General features: G+C 54.6%; 1 protein-coding gene across 1 annotated transcript in view; it reads left to right on the top strand.

The window, feature by feature from the left end:
* The window catches only part of EFL1 (elongation factor like GTPase 1), a 122,745-nt gene extending 120,694 nt beyond the window's left edge, over positions 1–2,051 (top strand). Inside the window, exon 20 of the mRNA XM_045812984.2 lies at positions 1,745–2,051. Within this exon, the coding sequence (XP_045668940.1) occupies positions 1,745–1,933 (189 nt within the window). The 3' untranslated portion in view covers positions 1,934–2,051. The remainder of the gene's footprint in view (positions 1–1,744) is intronic.
* Positions 2,052–20,047: the final 17,996 nt, after the last annotated feature.

Below are 20,047 nucleotides of genomic sequence, written 5' to 3'. Positions count from 1 at the left end.
GTCTTTTCTGGTTCCATACAAATTTTAGGATTGTTTGTTCCAACTCTGTGAAAAATGTTGATGGTATTTTGATAGGGATGGCTTTGAATGTGTAGATTGTTCTAGGCAGCATAGACATTTTAACAATATTTCTGATCCATGAGCATGGGAGGTTTTTCCAGCTCTTTGTGTCTTCCTCCGTTTCTTTCATGAGCGTTCTGTAGTTTTAGAGTATAGCTCCTTTACCTCTTTGGTTGAGTTTATTCCTAGGTATCTTGTGGCTTTTGGTATAATTATAAATGGAAGAGCAACTATTTTATTTTTTTTTATTTTTATTTTTTAAAGATTTTATTTATTTATTCGACAGAGAGAGAACAGCCAGCGAGAGAGGGAACACAAGCAGGGGGAGTGGGAGAGGATGAAGCAGGCTTATAGCAGAGGAGCCTGATGTGGGGCTCGATCCCATAACACTGGGATCACGCCCTGAGCCGAAGGCAGACGCTTAACCGCTGTGCCACCCAGGCGCCCCAAGAGCAACTATTTTAAAATATATTTTTCTTTCATTTCTATATTTTAAATTGAAAAGTGTTAGGATGTGAGGCCACTTAATAAATACCACCCCTTTCTTCCTCCAATTGAGAAACGAGAGAAAACAACAACAAAAAGAATCAGGCATGTTAATGTCAGACTCCCACCTTCATTGCTGACCAGGCTGACCGTGGAGACTGTGGTGTCGACCGTGGGCAGTGCTGAGCTCCAGAAGGAGACCCACTGGACTGGCAGGGCCCCTGCCACAGGGCCGGGGTGGGGCAGCTGCTGTAAAGGGCACAGAGGGACAGGGCAGGCTGTGTGCCTCCTGGGGGCAGCTTCTCATGGAGGGGGCAGGAAAAGTCCACACTGCCCAAGTCTGTTTCCTCCTCTCACGCTTACCAGTCAGATTCTGTGCTGAGGAGGCAGAGAGAGGCCACGAGTGTTGGGCTCATGAGCTTTCTCTCTCTGAAGGAAACCATCGGGAAACCATCCCCCCACTCTTCTGTCCTGTCCTGGAAGTCAGTCCGTTGGACATGGACCTCAGGAAAGTCTGTGTCCAAGGTCACCACTTTCATGGACATCATGACCTGGCTGCTGGTCGTCACAGAGCACCTGAGCCCCTCCACCTCAGCTGCTTTCCCCGTGCCCGAGCTCTGCCCTCTCCCTTCCCCCCACCCGCAGCCTCAGAGAAAAAGTGTCCTCAGCGTGCCCGCCCTGGACTGGTCTTCCTCGCCGGTGGGGTGGTGAACAGCCGTGGGCCCAGAGAAAAGAGGGAAGGAGGTGCCTCTGTCTGCCCCTCTTCCGGGTAAAATCTGTGAGCCAAGCGGTCCGGCTCACCAGGCACACGCTGAGTTTTGGAGCAAAAGGCTCAGAGTCATCAAGAATGGATTTACATGTGTCAGTCTCTGCTGGAGACAAAGGCAAAATTGATGAAAAGACACCAGTACCCAGGTATTTCCTAGCAAAAGGGATTTTTTATGCCATTGTTCAAATTGAAGGTTTTCCCTTGTTCCTTGGTGTGAAGTGACGGCTCTGGCATGTGTGTGCTACCGGTTCTGTGGGTCCCACTTCCACTCGTTCACACCTCCTGTGATTCTTCGTATTTATTACCGTTTCTAGAAGCTGTTCATTGTTTCACTGTTCTCCTTCAGCTAAGACTGTGTGAGTTTTGAAAGGCTGTCTGAAATGAGTGTAGTTGCCTGATCCGGGACATTCTGTCACCTTCTCTTACAAGATCATTCCCAGCGACCCCTTCTGGGTGCCGACCACCGAGGAGGAGTACTTGCACTTCGGGGAAAAGGCCGATTCCGAGAACCAGGCCCGGAAGTACATGAACGCCGTGCGCAAGAGGAAGGGTCTGTACGTGGAGGAGAAGATCGTGGAGCACGCAGAAAAACAGAGAACCCTCAGCAAAAATAAGTGACCACCGTGGCCGGCGGGTTCCTACCTTCCTATGCCGGGGTCGATCTGGAGAGACCCCTCCGTGCTGCCTTCTCTCTGCGTTCACTTTCAATAAAGCCGATCCGTATAAATGTTTTAAAGAGGGTGTCTGCGAACATGTTTTTGAAGTGTTGTTTTGATCGATTCTGGTATGAGGGGACACGTCACAAACGATGCGGTGGTGACTTGCCGCACCCCATGCGTGACCCGCTGGCAGTGCGGCGGGTGCCGTGCTGGGGCCTGACGCGTGGACCCCGAGCCGGGCAGCGAGGCCCACGCTGAGCAGCCACGCCTCTGCCCGGCATCACGCTTCCGATGGGATCTCCACGTAAACGCAGTCCACGTTTCACTCCCACGTCACGGCGTGTAAGCCCTTCCAGCCCTTGGAAGGGACCACCTGCCCGTTAGCTGTTTGCACGAGGCCCGGTCACAGTGACCTTCTGACGGTTGGGCCGTCTGGCAACCGTGTCCTGTCCGAGTGCTGCCGGCCTCAGCCCTCGTCTTCACATCCCCTCGTGAATCACATTGCCCGTGTTCATTGCCCGTACGTGTGAATGACAGTTATGCCCTATATCTTTTCTTCAGTAGAAAATAGTAATTTCTGTAATTTCCTTGGCTGCTTCCTCGTGGTCTTAAGGGATATTAGCTCATGTGACGAGATCATTGCCTTTATTGCAAATATTTTTCTTAAATCTTCTCAGCTGCGTCCTTCAGGGAGACCTCCATATAAGGAGCAAATACAATTCAGCCAAAAATAGATTTTGTAATTTTTGATGTTGCACTAATAATTTTTATAGCCACTTAAAGGAAGGATTCTTTTTCAAAACACATAAAATTATCAGGCCAGACTTTGTTTTCGAAATGCTTTCAATGTTTTTTTTCCCCCAATAAACTAGGTCAATAAACTAGGTCTTAATACTAGTTACAGATTTTATCTTTAATCATCAAGCGCTGGAATAGCTGGGCAACTCTGATTGACCCAGACGTCGGAGGAAATGTGCCCAGGTAATTGACTGTCCATTTAAGCTTAACAGGTACTGATGTTTGAATTAATTTAGGAGAGTTATTGCTTGCATTGGCTTATCTTGAAAACTTTGATAGCGCAGGAAAAGCTGGCACATCGATTTATAGCATTTGTAAATAACATCGTTCACGCTGCCAGATGTGCTGCAAAGAGTATTCTTAGGCTCTACCCTCTATCAGGACGTGCTGCGTTTAATAGAGAAGAGAGGCACAGCCCGAAAGACTTGGGGCTCTTTCTGCAGTTCCGTCGGCCGCGCCAGACGTGCGGGCGTGGGGGCAGAGGCGCGCCGGGCTGACAGATCGCCTCCTTTCTCCATGTTTGAGGGAGAGGGTCACGGGCAGTAAAGTCACCATGGAGAGGCCGGCCCAGGGATAAGCTAAGCTGCCGTGTGAGTCATCTGCTCACCGTGCGATTCGTGGTGGGACCCCAGTCACTGACACCCGTCCAGCTGTGTCCGTGTCCCAGCGCCATGCCTGCGCCCTGCCTCAGTGGGAGTGCCTGTGTTCCTTTCTCTCTCACGTGCGCGCTGGTTTCTTGCCCTCATTTATAGACGGGCCTCGGGGGCCGTGGGGGGGGCTAGGTTAAGGAAGTCACAAAACCAGGACGCTCACTCCTGGAGGTCCAGGGGCAGCTGTCCTGCTCAGGAGGCATCAGCCTAATGCCCTTTCCCCACCAACCCTGGAGCCCAGGCGAGCCGGGGAGGGAAGGCGAGAAGGGATATGCTTCTCATGCTTTTCATAGACCTGAGGCAACGTACCCCGACACACACATACACACACACGGAATTACTTGACTGTCACACATATTGGGTGGAGTGGGAATAAGGAAATCCGGCAGGGCCTGGGAAGAGCTAAGTGCACAACCCATGGTCCCATTTCTCATTCAGGTACACCGCCTGGCAAGCCCTGTCCCCAGGGCATCACAACCAGGCTCCAGGGATTGTTGCCTGCTGTGGGCTGGGATCATCAGTAGAAGCTGAAGCCTCGCCATGGCGGGTGGGAGGACTCGGGCGTCCTTATGTTTATGACACTTGTATTCTGTGTCTCCAACCTACCAACAGTGTCCAAGTTTCAGCATCATATAAGGGCTCAGTTTATGGCTGGTAAGTTATGGCTGGAAAATTAGGTGAACTTGTGCACTTGGAACGGAGCATAGGGACCTGGTCAGGGAAGAGCCCTCCTCTCCTGTCTTACAACAAACAAATAAGGCTCGGGGCCACAGGCAGCTCGTCCCGGAGCCAGAGCCCTCCAGGGGAATCGATTATTAAATCTGGGCATTAGATGGTGTTCCATTGTGAAGCAGTCAAATTAACCCTTTCTTTTTAAGGCAAAGCATTTTAAACTTTCTAAGCTAGACAAAAAATGGATAAGATTAATAATGAAAGCCAAGAATTTAGATGAGATTCTAAAAGCAAGATTATGAAGGCCAGCCAAAGCACAGAAAGCAGAGCAGGGGAGCACCAAGCTGTATGCAGAGCCGGCAGCACTGAGAGCATCTCCTGGCGACCGGGGAACGAGATGGGAAGGCGCCCACCCGCAGTGTCTCCGCCTTCGGTCCCAGCAGAGGGCATGCTGCGGACTCCAGAGAGGCAGGGTAGCTCCTTCCAAGGAGCAGGGCGGGAGGGGGTGCGGACTTCCCCAGAAGGGCGGAAATGGAGGGTCAAGGCCTCTCCCTACCTGGCACTCCGGCCCCGGGCTGGAAGGGGGCTTGGTCCTGAGGAGCAGATGGGGTTTCTTCCAGCCCACACGTCCCCTTCCTTCCTCTGGGCCTGTCATTTCTAAGGAAATTCCAGAGGGCCAGGCGGTCGAATTCCACCCCTCGCGTCCCTTGGGTCCCTCAGCGGGCTCGCCTCAGCCCCTCGGGGTGTGAGCTTTTGGTTCGGGGGATTACTTCATTAGCCTGTTGGCTTTGCATATCTCTGCCAGGTCTCTGGGTCTGGCTGAGATGATCTTCCCCTTTACCGTAGATAGAGAAGTTCTTAAGTCTTAAAAAAATAATTAAAAAAAAAGTTAAAAATAGAGATACAAAGAAAAAATAATGCCTTTTTCAGCGATTAGTTGTAGAAAATTTACAGGCTGAGTTTCTGATGTAATAAAATCACAATGATCATTTCCAAAAAAAATGCTTAAGTCTTTCCACATGTGTACGCTGTTATTTTAGGATTGGGACATGAGAGGTCATAGGATAGAACCAACCAAAAAGTTTGTTTGATTTGAGAAAGAGCATGCACATTCACTCTGGACTGAACACTGCCGGACGGAGGAAGGAGCTCTGGGCCTTTCAGGCCCAGCAGGAGCAGAGAAAGGGAGGAGCCAGCCGGGGGATCTGGGGCACTTCTCAATGTGCTTTTAGGGAGCGAGGGTTGGATCACACCGGACAGAGTTGTTTGAACATCAGGTTTAGATGTTTCTTTTTTTATTTGCCCTGATTCTGGGGAGAAAAAAAAGTGACCTTATGAGAGGTCCAGTTATGAATGTTTACTCCCCTTCTATTTTTTTTTTTTTTTAAGTACGTCTAGAAAATTCAGAGCTGGGGACTTTTTCGGTTCTGCCCATCACATGAGATCACTGACAATACACACTGTTCATTTTATATGCTACCTTTGCAAAGTCATTCTCTTATGAAAACAACTTCACTTTTGAGAATGTCACCTGGAGGTGAATTCATTTGGCTGTTTTCAACAGCTTTGGGGGTGCTTTTAAAATTGCCCCCCCCCCACTCAGTCCTTCCAAATAAATAGCATTTAGCTTTTGGAGTGGAGTTGGATACAGACAAAGTGGTGCTTACTGGTGAAATATTTCTGTGAACACGGCAGAAGCACCCCGACGTCTGAGACTATCCCCGGCCTTCTTTCTTTGACAGCTGGTTCCCTTCCCCCTGAAGGGCGGATATTCCTGAAGTCATGTGCGCGGAGCCTTCCTCGTGGAGCCTTCCTCACGGAGCCCTTGTCCTCCCTGCCCATGGGGAGCCCTGGGCCGATGGCCCTGCTCACCAGCGGCTTCCCCCTGGCCAACCCTGCAGGGGGTTCCTGGGGGGTCTCGCTCAGGCCCGGGATCAGACCCACATTCTCTGGGGCCCCAGGCCCCCTCCCGCCACCGCTGCCGCCATTGACTGGGCCACGCTCCTGCCAGAGCCATAGAGCTGGGTTTTATTTCTTTTCTATCTCTTTGTGTTGTGCTGTTGGAAAGGTCTCAAAGCAGTGGGCCTTTTTGTCCTGGGGTTTTATGGAGTCTTGAGTAAATCAGCTCCTTGGCACCCAGCTCACTGCAGGACCAGGCAGGTGTCCCTGCGGCCTGGCTTTGGGCTGGGTTCACGTGGCCGTCACCAGCGGACTCAGAATTACTGCCTCCTCCTGTTACTCAGCCAATCGTGTTTGCTGCCTTCTTTTTAGAGTCTGTTTCCCCACCAGAAAGTTCCTCAGAATCCCCTACAAATAGCTGGGTCTGCCTCCTCATAGCCCGAGCTTCTAAGGAGACCCCCCCACCAGCCCCCTCACCATCACGCTGTGTGCGACATGGTGATGGCGGCCGCACTTCATGGAGTCTGTGCACTGCCGGCAGCCGGGCGAGGCTTGAAGACGGGACGTGATGCCAGTAGCACCAGAGGGGACACAGCCATCCCCTGGCCGCTGCGGACTGACTCTCACACACCTCTTTGAGAAGTGGCCCTGCCCTGTTTGGGAATACGCGCTAGAAGGTACAGTGGTCATACATGTAGCCCGGGCATCTTTCTAGAAACTTCTCCCCTAGAAACATTCATGCATGTGCCTGAAAACATCCACACAAGGTTGTGGGGAGGAATCCCAGCATCCGTCGTGAAGACCTGCTGACATCCGCAGTGGCCCGAGACCAGCGGGTCACTGACGGCCACCCCTGGACGTTTGAAGACTGTAAGGGCATGGAATCCCAAGATTCTCTACTTGGTCTGAATCCATTTTTATCACGTATTTATAATGTTCGTGTACATTGTTGACGCTCAGAAAAAACCTAGAGACCCAGTTACAGACCTGTTCAATTGCTTACCTCTGTGGCCATCATTACAGAGCGTCTTCTCTTTCTGCGTTATGTTTCTCTATCAAGGTTTTCTTTTGCAAACCCAACGGGTATTCCTTTGATGATCAGAAAAAGGTAATTCCAGGAGCTGAAACAGCTACTTCTGTCGTCCTGCCCGGTCCTTCGGGGCCCCGTGGCCTGGATGCCAGGAGCTTGAGTGGCTCGGTGTCCGCAGTGTGGTGGGAGTGTTGGGGAGGGACGTGGTTGACGCCGCACAGAGAGCCTCGCAGGCCGTCGAACGCACTAGATCGGCCGTGACCTCAGGCAGGGCCAGTCCGATGCCTGCTCACCCCACAGACAGGGCAACCCCAGGGCCCATGCCCCCCACTGCCTCCTACAGTGTCTGTTGAGGGGAAGGGCCCGGAATGCCCCTGTCCCAGGCGCGGGCCTGTTCCGAACCCCATGTCTGCACCCGCAGGTCAAGGAGGTAGGCACGCTGATGATGGGTCTCTCGGGAATTTGAACAGGGACTCTGGAGATTAGAGCCGGCTGGGAGAGGACCGGAGGGAAGACAAGAGCCCTTGAGAGGTGTGGGAGGTGCAGGGGTTGTGAAGTCACCAGAGCTCTGTGCTCAACTCCTGAGGCGGGGTCCTCGGGCCTCCTGGGACCCTGACCACATTTCCGTTCTGCTCCCCGCGACTGGGCCAGGCTGCACGCTGGGTCCTGAGGCCGGGTCGCTCGAGGCCTGGCTGCACAGCCGCGGCCCTGTCCTGCTTCCCGGGTGCACCTCTCCTCCGCAGGGAAACCTAAGGGCAAGGTCTGCTCACCCTCAAATGCGCACGCATGGAGTCCACCCAGCCCTGGGGTCCTCTGACCTCCTTTTGGCCAGAGTGCTCTCTCCAGAAGAAACCCAGCGTGAAAGCAATAGGAGTGGACTTGCCCGATGGCGGGCAGGAGGGGGGCGGCAGGGGGAGGAGGAAAGAAGAGAAGCCTCCAACCTGACCCCGAGAGCACGCGGCAGCTCCTGGCAGACCCCACGCAACTCCGAGGGGTCAGCAGGGCACATGCGAGAACCCACAGCCGTGGCTCCCGCTCAGGCGCACACCCGGTGTCCCCCGCACACCCCAGCCCCTTTGCCGGCTTCCCAGAATCGCACACGTGCACACCATATCCAGGTCCCCTGCCACCAGCCTCAGGGCGTGGCCACCGGTTCAGCTGGCTGCTGACTGTCACCAAGCTCCCAACATCTGCAAGCAGGGGGGAGTAACCGAGGTGACTTAGAAGCACATGTCCCAGCTCCCAAGATTCCTGTTCTAGAAAGAGGGTCTGGGAGGACACTTTACTTCACTAACAGGGCCCTGGATCAGTGGTTCTCAAAGAGCGGGCCCCCAACCAGCAGCAGCAGCCTCGCCTGGGAACGAGTCAGACATGCAATTCTCAGACCCACCCGAGATCTCCTGAATCAGAACCCGGGGGTGACCCCCTTTGTCTTTCTAGTGCTTCTCGTGCACTCTGTGGCTTGATGATCGCTGCCCCAGACAGTGGCAAGGAAAGCAGCAGCTCTGAGTCTACCCGGGATCCGCCCTTCAGATGTGTCTCTGGGACCAGCCTCCCATGACCCCGCTGCGGGTTCCGAGTAAACCCCGAAGAAGCTGCCCTGCTAGATCTCCCAGGCCCTGGGGGAGAGGACAGTGCTCTCCCCTCCCCCCAGGTGCGAGGGCAGCGTGGAAAGAGGCAAAGGACCTCTCCCCCTGCTGCCCAAATGCCGCTTGGACTCAGCACACTGGGCTCCAGGAGCGCAGACGGCTTCATTTCCATGCTGTGGGCACCCCACCTTGGAGATGCTCCCAGGGGACTTCAGGGAAAAATCGGGGGCCCCTTTCCAAGAGCCAAGAGTCTCAGGCAAGCAGAGGGATCCGAGTCCTTCTGTTCCCCCACCATGGTTTGGCCTGGTGAAGCTCCCCTGGTAGATAAATGGTACATTTTCCAAATCTTACCGGATCTGGGACACACACACACACACACAGATTACCAATCCTTTCATCGGTCACCTTCCCTCTGGGTTTTTACATTATTTATGTAGCAGGAATATGGGTCTCAGAGCACAGGTGCCCTCACGAAGTTCCTGGTCCTGCGCAGGCAGGACGGAAGGAGCCGCTGATGGGTACCTGCCTCGTACATTAGACACTTAGTCCTTCCCCAGCTGATTGGGCATTGTTATGACAATACCAGTAGTTATGAGAACAAATACTATTTTTTGAGCGCCTACCGTGTGCCAGACTCCATCCAAGCACGTTCCAGGACTACCCCCGTTAAACAGCATGGTGATTCCCACATAGCGCCTTCTGATTGACGAGGAAGCTGAGCAGACTGGCACAAGGCCTTGCTCAAACATCACACAGATGTTGGCACGCAATTACTTTATGAATCAGAGGGACCTGAGATGTCCCACGGCTGTGCTCCTCTGTCACGGAAGCCCTGTGAGCTTCTCGGGCCTGCTGCTCACCGTTGGCAATGGAAGCTACTCTCAGGTGCTCCGAGCCATGGAGGTGACGAGAGGAGGCAGGGGGCACGGATGCTCGGATCTGGAGTGGCCCAGGGGAGGCCTCAGCCATGCACAGCCTGGCCTTGGACCTCCTTTCCCTGCGAGTCATGACTTGAGTGCCACCATGTTTCACCAAATGGGAAAATGTCCGGCCAAACCTGCCCCTACTTATGACGTCTCATTGTCGACTGAAAAATACGCTCACACCTTGAATCGAGGGCGGCCAGCATTACCGACCACGTCAGCATTAGTTCTTCTGTGTGTCCCCACCTACACAGCGGGGCTTTGAAAGCTGGAGCAGGCGATCATCATTCCTGCTGCAAACGCTGGGCTCTCAACTCGGCCGTCTCGGATCTTGGATGACCCTGTGGTTGAGACCGCTAGCTCAAGGGGCTGGGCAGCGGGAGGACGGGTTGAGCGGGACCAAAAACTGTGCTAGCAGCCACGGCACAGACAGGCCGACTCCCAGCCCCGGCGGCCCTAGCTCCTGGCAAATCAGGGAACTCACTACAGTAATAGCAGCCGCCGTGCTCGGCGCCCTTAGGTGCTGGGCACGTGCCACGCAATTCACAGTTGACCGTCTAGAACCAGTAACGATTTACCCCAGGCCGGGCGTTCTCATGCCTCGTGACGATTGTCTGAGGCAGGTACTCGTCTTACAGATAAGGGCCTGAGATGCGGAGGCACGAAGCAAGATGCCCAGGGCCCCACAGCTGGCAGAGCTGGGATTTGAACCCAGGCCCCAGACCGCATGCTCCCGAACGCCGTGCTGGGCTGCCTCCTGACTGAACGAGGTATGTCCTGGTTGTCCTTCCACTTACGGGTGCCGGTCTAGGGTTCGTGGAGCTTAAGCTCCCAAAGGTCAGCGGCTAACCGGTGGTGGAGCAGAGCCTCAGACCCGGCCGGCCGAGCTCTGCGCCTTTGCCCTCCTCCCCATCCCCCCACTCCACCCCCACAGGGCATCTGCCTGCTGTTTTCCTGGCGGGGTCACAGCCAAGCAGGGAGGCACAGCCAGCCGGGTGCATTCAGCCAGACCAACAAGACCAAGCTACAGAGAAACATGACACTTCATGTCCTTCATAAGGAACACATTGTTTCCAAGAAATTCCCCCAATCTAGTTTCAGCGGACAGACGCGCTCGCTGTGCCTGCTCCACGATCTGCCCCCCTGTGCTCCCGGGCTGGCCCCGCGGCCGAGCCGGCGCCCGTGCCCGTTTCCAACGTGAGGGCCTGGCTGGGCATGTGGTGAAGGGGACCGAGGTTGAGAGTCTGCCTCTAAAGGGCTCTTCGGTGTGCGGTGGGGCCATGGGGTGTGGGCAGAGAGGGAGAGGGAGGTGGTCCACTGAGAATGAAGGATCGGGAGTGAGATTTGTTCAGCTCTTAGTTCAGACCTGCTCAGGTGCATGACAGGCGCTTGGGAGACACTGGCGAGCAAGACGGAGCATCCCCAGTGGGGGAGGAAGGCGTGCCAGCGATCTGGGGCAAGTGCCTCTGAGGGAAAAACTTTAGGCCCCAGGCCCTGACCTCCTGGTGGTCAGAAAAGTCTCTACTGAGAAAGGGACCTTTGGGTGTGGCCAGGCCAGGACGGGTGAACCCTCTGCTCTGGAGGCCAGGGGGTGGGGGGGCATCCTCCCTACACCCCCAGCAGAGGGAGCAGACCTGCTTGCACATGACCTCCTGGTCCCCTCAAGCCTCGTCCTTCCATTGCCACCCCTTCTCCTCGGTGGGCTGTCGGCCCTCACCACCCAGCGGGGTAACGAGGGAGGAGGAGAGGGGATATCCTACCAGGCCCCCTGAGAGCGCCTGCGGGTCCATCTCCAGTGTCCCCTGTGCTCCCGGCTGAGAGGGCTGGGAGCTGAATCGGCCAAGCCCAGATTCAGAACCAGGCCCTTGGGGTCTCATATCAGCCTCTCTGATGCCGCCCTTCGGGGACCTGAGGGAAGGAGGTGACAGCAACAAGCATGGTGCAGGCGAGTCTAGTTGAGGTCAGTGCCATGGTTGACGGTGGACAGGGGCAGAGGCCTAGGCCTAGACCGAGGGTGGGGGTGAGGGTGGGAGAGGGAAGGAGGAAGAGTGGGAGAGTGGGGTGCGGTGGGGGGCCTCCGAGAAGGAGTCACAGGCCAGCACTTCCAGGAGGAAAATGCCCCATCGGTCCTCTCAGTGATAGTGTTGCTTCCTACCGACGCTGAGGCCAGGCTCCGGCACAGATGGAGGGACCCTGAGGCCAGGATGGGCCTGGCCGGGTGTCCGCCGTGCATTTCCCTCCAGCAGTGAGCAGGCACTCCCCTGAGCACCCTGAAATGCCTGGTTTGAGGTTCTCCCAAAGCTTGAAACTCTTAGCTCCTGTACATGGTTCTGGAACTTTCCTGACTCTTCAAACCCATCCCTTGTGTCCGACCTAGAACAGGAGTTCTCCGCTGAGGATGCTGTTGACACACGGGGGACACTTGGCAGTTTCTGCAGACACCACTGGGATCTGCAGGGACAAGCCAGGCTTGTTGCTCAACAGCCGACAGCTCACAGGAGTGTCTGCCCCGCCGTGGGGTCCTACGAACCAATGTCCTGTTTGTCCCAAGACAATGTGAAATCCACAAAATTCCCATCAAGATACACAGACAAAAAATTGTCACAGGCACAGCCAACTCCTGTATGTCCCAGCCCTTCCCCCAAGCGGTGTGGGGGACATGCGCCTGTTTGCACTGTGGCCCGGAACCCGGGAAGGACTTTGCTGCCCAAGCGGGCGGCTTTTCAAGGGTCGCCCCAGAGCCGCCTCCCAGGACCAGCCAGGGGGCAGTGCAGTCTTTTTTTTTTTTTTTTTTAAGATTTTATTTATTTATTCGACAGAGATAGAGACAGCCAGCGAGAGAGGGAACACAAGCAGGGGGAGTGGGCGAGGAAGAAGCAGGCTCATAGCGGAGGAGCCTGATGTGGGGCTCAATCCCACCAGGCCAGGATCACGCCCTGAGCCGAAGGCAGATGCTTAACTGCTGTGCCACCCAGGCGCCCCAGGGGGCAGTGCAGTCTTGAGTGGGGGCAGGATTTCCCCAGCAGCCTGGGCATTGTTTTGAGAAAGAAAATACTTTCCCTGTGGCTCGTGGGTCTGCTCCTCTGGAGTGTGACCGGTGGCCCCTCTGTGCAGCTGCCTTGGGCTTCTGGAACGTATGGGTGGCCGGCATCCACAGAGCTACTCATTCCTGGACGCACACGCCTGTCCAGGGCAAGGCAGCTTTGAAAAGGGACCGGGGTTGCAGAGATGTGAATGGGAGGCGTCTGGCGCTCTCCCGGCTCCACGTTGGTAAACATATGGTCTAAATTACATTTGAGCTGGTTTTCAAAACACGCTGTGTGAGGACTTTGATTGGATCCTAGACCCAGGAGACCGAGCACAGGAGACATTTTGGAGACTCTTGGGGGAAATCTGAATGCAGCCTGCGTTATGAGGTGATAAAGAAATTAGGGTTCATCTTGCGAGGTGTGGTAACAGTATTTTGGTTCAGCAGGCAGTGTTCTTATTTTCTAGAAACACAAATTGAAGTATTTGACTCTAAACTGGCATGATGTCTGTAGTTTGCTTATAATCTGTGGGGGAGGCAGGTGTTAGGCAAGGAGCCCCCAAGATCAGTGTAAAGTTACAAACAAGATGATAAGTGCTATAAAAGAGAGTATGGAAGAGGGGCAAGTGACGGAGCCAGGAAGACCTTTGGAGCCAAGTTTGAGAGGAGAAGAGGGGATGTGCAAAGGCCCTGTGGCTCGGCTGGAGGCAGCATGGCAGCACTGGGGAGGCCAGTGTGGCTGCTCAGAGGGAGGATGGGGGTGGGAACCGGACAGGAAGGTAGCAGCACAGGCGAGGATGCTTGGTCCGTGGGCTACTTCGGCTTCTGCCTCCTGGAAACGGTGATTAACTTGAAGTCTGTTTTCTGTGTTGGTGGCTGACTTGCCCCCACCCCAGCTCTCCATGGATGTGCATGGATGGCTTCTGAGAGTCAGACGCACCCTCCACCGGACCCCTCCTAAGATCTCCACTCTGCGGCCTTTGTGGGAGGTCCCCTCACCCCTTACCAGGCCAGGTCCCTGCCTCTCAACCCGAGGTTCTCGCGTGCTGGCTCTCTGGTCACCTGCAGGCCAAGGGAGAGCCGGGCAGCCCTACCTCTGGCCTCGGCTCTCCCTTACCCCACTGAGCCTCCGCGTCCACCCGGTGTGACTGTTCCATGTCAACGTAAGGGGCTCCCTGTGAGGAAGACTCTTCCCAGAGCCATGACCCAAAGGCAGGGCACTAGCCTCAGCCCATTTCCCCACGCCCCCTGCCACATCCTGGGGAAGCCGGGACACATGGGTCCGACCCACTGTTCTCTGGCCCTTTCCTGGCCCACTGAGAGGAAATAGCGGAGTTCCATTTCCTCTTCCTGTCTGGAAGAGTTTCCTCACACACAGTCTCCTCGTCCCTGCCCAGGCCCTAAAGCCCATGGGGTATCTAGGGATATTTTCCCCACATCCCAGAACATACTCCATGCCCTCCTGGGCTCGGCACTGGATATCACCACAGATGAGAGTGTGTCGGTTGAAGATGCCCCAGTAACACCCTTACCACAGCGGCACATTCGGCGAATAGTTGTTCTTATGCCCCCTTCTGAGAGGGCTCCTTCTGGACCCTACAGAACTGCCTCCTCTTTAACCAGACAGCCGTCCTGGGCTCGTCCTCACCGAGATCTCGGCCTCTGGAGTCTTCGGTTTGGTGACACCAGCTCATAACTCCTAGACACTGTCAGCTTGCAGCGACAGAGCCTGGAAGGGCCTCCCCCAGCCTCCATGTGCTGCGGGGTCTTCCTGCTCCGGATGCAGACCCGGGCCAGCCCCTGGATCCCAGCTCTCTGCTCCCCTCTGGTGGAGCCCTGCCATATTGCCCTGCCTGCCCCTGCCTGGCTCTTGCCGGGCCTCCAGCCATGTGGCCCTGTAAGAGAAGTGTGAGGGCTAACACCCCAAACGAGCTGGGCCTTACCCTTTAAATGAAGACCCTACGGAGACGTTCCCCCGCTAGTTTGTTGGAAGGATAAAAAGCAGGGAAGGGTAATAAACCAAACACTTAGCGAGTCCCTGTTAGGTGCCAGGCCCTCACTGAACACTCGATGCTCTGGTTCCACGGTGGGGCTGTGGGCCCGGTGCTCGCGCTCGCAGAGCCGGGAAAGGAGCGTTTCGGTGGCTGGCCTGAGTTAGGAAGTGAGTGGGCGGCAGAGCTGGGGTCCCAACACAGGGTCACAGCATGCTGCTTCCTCTAGAACACAGAGGTGGCACCAAGCAAGGAGGGGGCAGAGGGAGCTGAAGCACTCAACTCGGGCTTTGCATCCAGAAGGAGGCAAGACGGCAGAGGGCAGAAAGCCTCTTGCAGTTCCCACAGTTGCCAGCAGGGGCGCACAGGCCGCCCTCCCCCAGCTCTGGAAGGGACCTTATGCTAACAAGGGAGCATAACATAATATGCTAACAAGGTGGAGCTCCTCCACCTTGCCTCTGCTCTCCACCTGCTCGACACCTGCAAATCAACACCTGTCGCCTCTAGGCCCAGTCATGCCAGGGCGGTGAGCTTGGGAGCAAACAGTGATGGCTGTGCTTATCTGTCTCGCTCCAGTATTCTGAGTCTCACCGGCCCAGGGCTTCAGTGGGATTCTACCCTGTCCCTGATCCAAGTGTTTTGACTTTGCTAGTGAGAATTGGATTTAATTAGGCAGATCGGGATTTAAATTCTCACTCTGTCTTTTACCAGGTATGAGAACCTGGGACACTAAGGTGGCCTCCCAGTACTGCAGTTTTAACATCTGTAAACATGGAAATCATAACAGTATGTAGGTCACATGCTAGTTGTGGGAATTAAATGAGACAAAATGTATAAAGCGTTTAACACAGTTCCTACCACATAGTAAGTGCTCAGTGAATGGTAGCTTGTAGCGTTAGAATAAAGACCACTTCTCTCTCTCTCTCTCTCTCAAGCTCTAGTTGTTTTTTGGTCATATTTGCAAGAATTGCTTAGATTTGAACCCATCATCACTTCTAATGTAAATGTTTTGGGGCGCCTGGGTGGCTCAGTCGGTTAAGCATCCAACTCTTGATTTTAGCTCAGGTCATGATCTCAGGGTCGTGAGATGGAGCCCCGAGTCGGACTCCGCAGGCTCAGCACAGAGTCAGCTTGAGATTCTCTCCCTCTGCCCCTCCCCGTGCTTGCACACTCTCTAAGTAAAAAAATAAATAAAATCTTTCAATAAACAAAGAAATAAATATGTTTTGCAATCAGTTTTCTCCCTTTACATTTGGTTTGGTTATACTTCACTTATAAAAGATTAGTATCTCTGCTGTTACTTCTGTTCCTTTGCGTTTTCTTTGATTGCTTGAAACCTGAGAAAATTCTCATTCCTCCACATGTCTGATATATCCCGCCTTCGTATGCTCCGTCTTGAAGGTAAAGTGATATATAAGTGAGAACGTGGTGGACGGAGCTGGGAAATACAATGAGTTGGTTTTCCCAGCCATATCACAGGGGCCTCCACTGGCAGGTTTTCTGCGGAGCTATGAACATTCTTAGAATATTCTCCGAAACTTCATTGAGCGGCTAAATTCCATAAAACATCTGAAAATTAATCACCAGACATGCTCACCAGCTAACGATGAAAGATTCATTCACCAAATATTTATTAATAACTTACTATGTTATGCAAGGCCTGGGCTTCTCATGGATCCAGGAGGCAATTCTGAGATGGACTCTACACTCGGATTTCAGTGTGCTCCTCTTCCCAAGGCCATAGTTCCAGTCAAGTGACCCTCTCCCGATTCCAGTAACAACTTCACCTTGTCCCTCGGGGTAGTCATGGCTTCCAGCAACTGTAGCCCTGGGGATCTTCACCATCCTTCTTAGTTTCCCTTAATCCTGGCCACATCTTTGTAAATAATCTCTTTGATTACACTCTCTTCCAACGACTAACTTTGGAGCATGCCTGACTGGCAAGGCATGTATTTAAATAGCTGTCAATGGAAAAAGAAACTAAGTGGCCACAGAGAGACCCACAGCCCTGAGAGCGGGTGGTGGTGGAAACATTCTTTCCACTTGGGCATCAGAGAGGGATTGGTGGAGGAGCTGGCTTTCGAGCTGGACCCTGAGGGGTGCACAAGGACAGAAGCTGCAGCCTGGGGACAGGATCAGAGGTGAAGAAAGGATGGTATAGGTTAGTGGTTCTTGGAGTGTGGTCCCCAGATAAGCAGCAGCAGCAGCAGCGCCCAGACAAATGCAAATTCTGCAGCCCAGGTCCAGAGCCCAGAAACCTGTGTTTGAACAAGTCCTCCAGGACGTCCTGGTGCAGTGTGGTTTGAGAGTCACTGGGACAGGGACTACAGCTCAGAGACTGGAGGGAGATGGGAGAGGAAAGTGGAATGGCAGGTGGGCCCAGGGTGTGCATGGCTCTAAATCATTGGTAAAGTTTAGATTATAGGTGATGAGTGCAGTGCGGGATGCGTGTGTGTGTGTGTGTATCTATGCCTGTGTGTGCATGTGTGTGCAGATAACTCTTTGTTGGGGGGGGGCGGGACAGGGGGCATCTGTCCTATGCATGGTAGGACATTTAGCATCATCCTGGCCTCCACCCACTAGATGCCAGTAGATCTCTCAGTTGTGCCGGGCAAAAATGTCTCTAGACACTGTCAAATGTTTCCTTTTTTTTTTTTTTTTTTAAGATTTTATTTATTTATTTAACAGAGAGAGAGACAGCCAGCGAGAGGAGGAACACAGGGGGAGTGGGAGAGGAAGAAGCAGGCTCCCAGCAGAGGAGCCTGATGTGGGGCTTGATCCCAGAACGCCGGGATCACGCCCTGAGCTGAGGGCAGACGCTTAACGACTGAGCCACCCCGGCCCCCCGACACTGTCAAATGTTTCCTGAGGGGCAAAGCCACCCAGGTTGGGGCCCCGCCAAGCTGACCACTGCCCTCTGTCTTACTGTCGTCGTGGGTCGGGGCACCCAGATTATCAAGGCCATAAAATCAGCTGGATGCAGCCACGGGCTGGAGCAGAAGGCCTGCGTAGGTGCAGGTGAGTCATGGGGCAGCAGTCAGACTGAGGATCTGAACGAAGATTGTTCATTAGAAATTAAATATAGATCTGTTCGGGCAAACTGCATTCGGAAATTGTTCCCGGTGACACCGCTCCTGAAGACTGGTGCTTTGGGAGCTCTAGAAGCACAGAGTGAGCCAGGTAGGGGCCTGGCTGGCTGGGCTGGGCTGTGATCTCTGGAAACAGGCTCCACCGTCTGCCTGCTTTCTCCCCTCCTCTCCATCTGGTTTCAGCCACCTCCTCCACTTTTGCAGTGTTGCCCCAACACTCTCCACTCTGCCTCAGAGGGTGATCATTACACAGATGTGTCCTTTGGAGAATGAGCTCCCCACCTCCACTCCCACCAGCTAGGCCATGCTCTCTGGATCCTCAGAGCCTCAGGACCATAGCTCATTCCCGCGACTGCGGGCCTCATGCTGGACCTGGGAAGAAAGTATTGGAGATTCTTAAACTGGGCCCGACCCCAGAATCACCTGTAGGACTTGTTAAAACGCAGAGTGGCCCCAGCCCCGGGGTTCCTGATTCAGTAAGGCTGGGGTGGGGCCAGGGGATTTGCATGCCCAACAAGTCCGCAGGGACTCCACTTCGAGAACCCATTGCCTCAGAAACAGGATGCACGTGATGAAATTAAGGACAGCCACGTGTTGTGCCAAGCAAAGTGGACGATTTGGTCCAGGTGGGCCAGTCCAGCTCTGGCCTGGGAGTGCTGCAGGGGTCCTGGAGCAGCTTCCGGTGTGAGGGTCCCCTTGTACCCACGGATGGGTGCAAGCACCTGCCCGCCAGCTCAGAAGGGCCCTGGCCATGTGCTCTGAGCTGGACAGCTGCAGAGCCGGCTGGGCCGCCCCTTGGTTTCTCACCGGGTGGCCCCAAGTCAGGGCAGGGATGGCTCAGGTTCAGGCCCCGCTTGGGTGACCGAGGGGGTGAGGGGTCTCTTGGGACGCGGGATTTCCAGCGCAGTACCTGGAAAAGTCTGAGACAAGCCTCGCACCGTGTGCCCGCCACAACCCCGCCCCTCCCTTACCATCCAATCAAAGCTCTCGAGCCTTGAGCCAGCCTCTCGGGATGGGGCCGGAAGAGGAGGGCACAGAGACAAGCCAGCCAATGGGAAGCCAAGAGTCAGGGTCGCTAGTTCAAGTTTCACCAATCAGCGATGGCGGAAGCTCCGAGTCTGAGCGCCGCTTGCGACACTGAGAACCAGGGCGTCTTCCTCTGTCGCCCCAGGGAGTGGGGCGGCTGCGTTCCTGTGTCAGAGTGATTAGGAACTGGCTTCTGGGGTCGGAGAGTTCGGCATCCGGATCCTGATGTGGCCACTTGCGAGCTGGATGGGCTTGGGGCACTTAACCTCTCTGAGCCCCACGTGACTCAACTGTAGAAGGGGCGTCGTACCCCCGGTGCGCGGTTTCCGGGACCACTGAGTCAGGTGGGCACGTGGAGCCGTTAGTCCAGGGCCCACTGATTATTGCCGTCGCTGTTATTCCCGCCTCCACTCACAGGGAGGGGAACCGAGGTTAGCCCGGCGTCTTTGGGAGGAGATGGGGTCACCAGGGTGGAGCCCCCAGGAATGGGGTTAGTGCCTTTGTAACAGAGACCCTAGAGAGCTTATGGGAGGGGTCCCCATGTGGGGACACAGCGGGGAGAATGGAAGTGAGCCTCACCAGACACCTGGATGCTAGACCTCCTGGCCTCCAGAACCCCAAGGGGCACACTGTCACCTGAGCCGCCCCATCTGTGGCATTCTGTTCCAGCAGCCTGTGGGGATTCACAAAACCTCCCTCAACCTAAACCCACCAAACCAGGGGTCACTCCTGAGAGATGATGGCCCCAGGCACTGAGATGGGACAGGAGCTCAGACTTGGAGGTCACCAGGGCATCACTTGTTAGACTTCCCAGAGCTGGCTTGTGATGAAGGTCTTGAAACAAAGATTCTGAAATCTCTGTCCAGATCTTTACTGGGCCCTTCGCAGATGGTCAGAGGAGCATTGGACAACCCCCTGACCGCTTTCCCCCATGAACTCTGCTCTTCCTGGCTCTTCCATCCCCAGGCTACCCCGGAGTACCCCTGCGTCTGTCTGTTCCTCAGTCTCTGAATCTGGCTCTGGTCAGCCTTGGACTCCCTCACCCCTCCTCCCCTTCTTTCACGTCTCCTCTTTTTCTCTGTACACAGACTCTCTGCCCTTTTCCACATCAGTTCAGGTGATGAGTTTCCCCTCTTCAAGATTGGATGGTGTTTTGTCAGGAGAGGAGCTCAGGAAACACGAGAGAGCAGCCCCGGGATGGCCCAGCGGTGGAGGGAACAGGAGTGGGAATCGGGGCCAGGGATGGGGATTGTGTGGTTAGGCTGTGGGAGGAGGCGATATCACGGCCACAGATGGCAATACTTTTTTTCTTTTTATAGTTTGTGATAAGCTTGTTATTTTTATTTCTTTATTTTTAGGATTTGTCGTTGAGATAGGA

This window comes from Ursus americanus, chromosome 28, assembly GCF_024610735.1.
Source record: "Ursus americanus isolate L20-20 chromosome 28, mUrsAme1.1.p, whole genome shotgun sequence".
NCBI lineage: Eukaryota > Metazoa > Chordata > Mammalia > Carnivora > Ursidae > Ursus > Ursus americanus.
The sequence above is the reverse complement of the archived record's forward strand: the minus strand, read 5'-3'. Positions and strand labels throughout refer to the sequence as shown.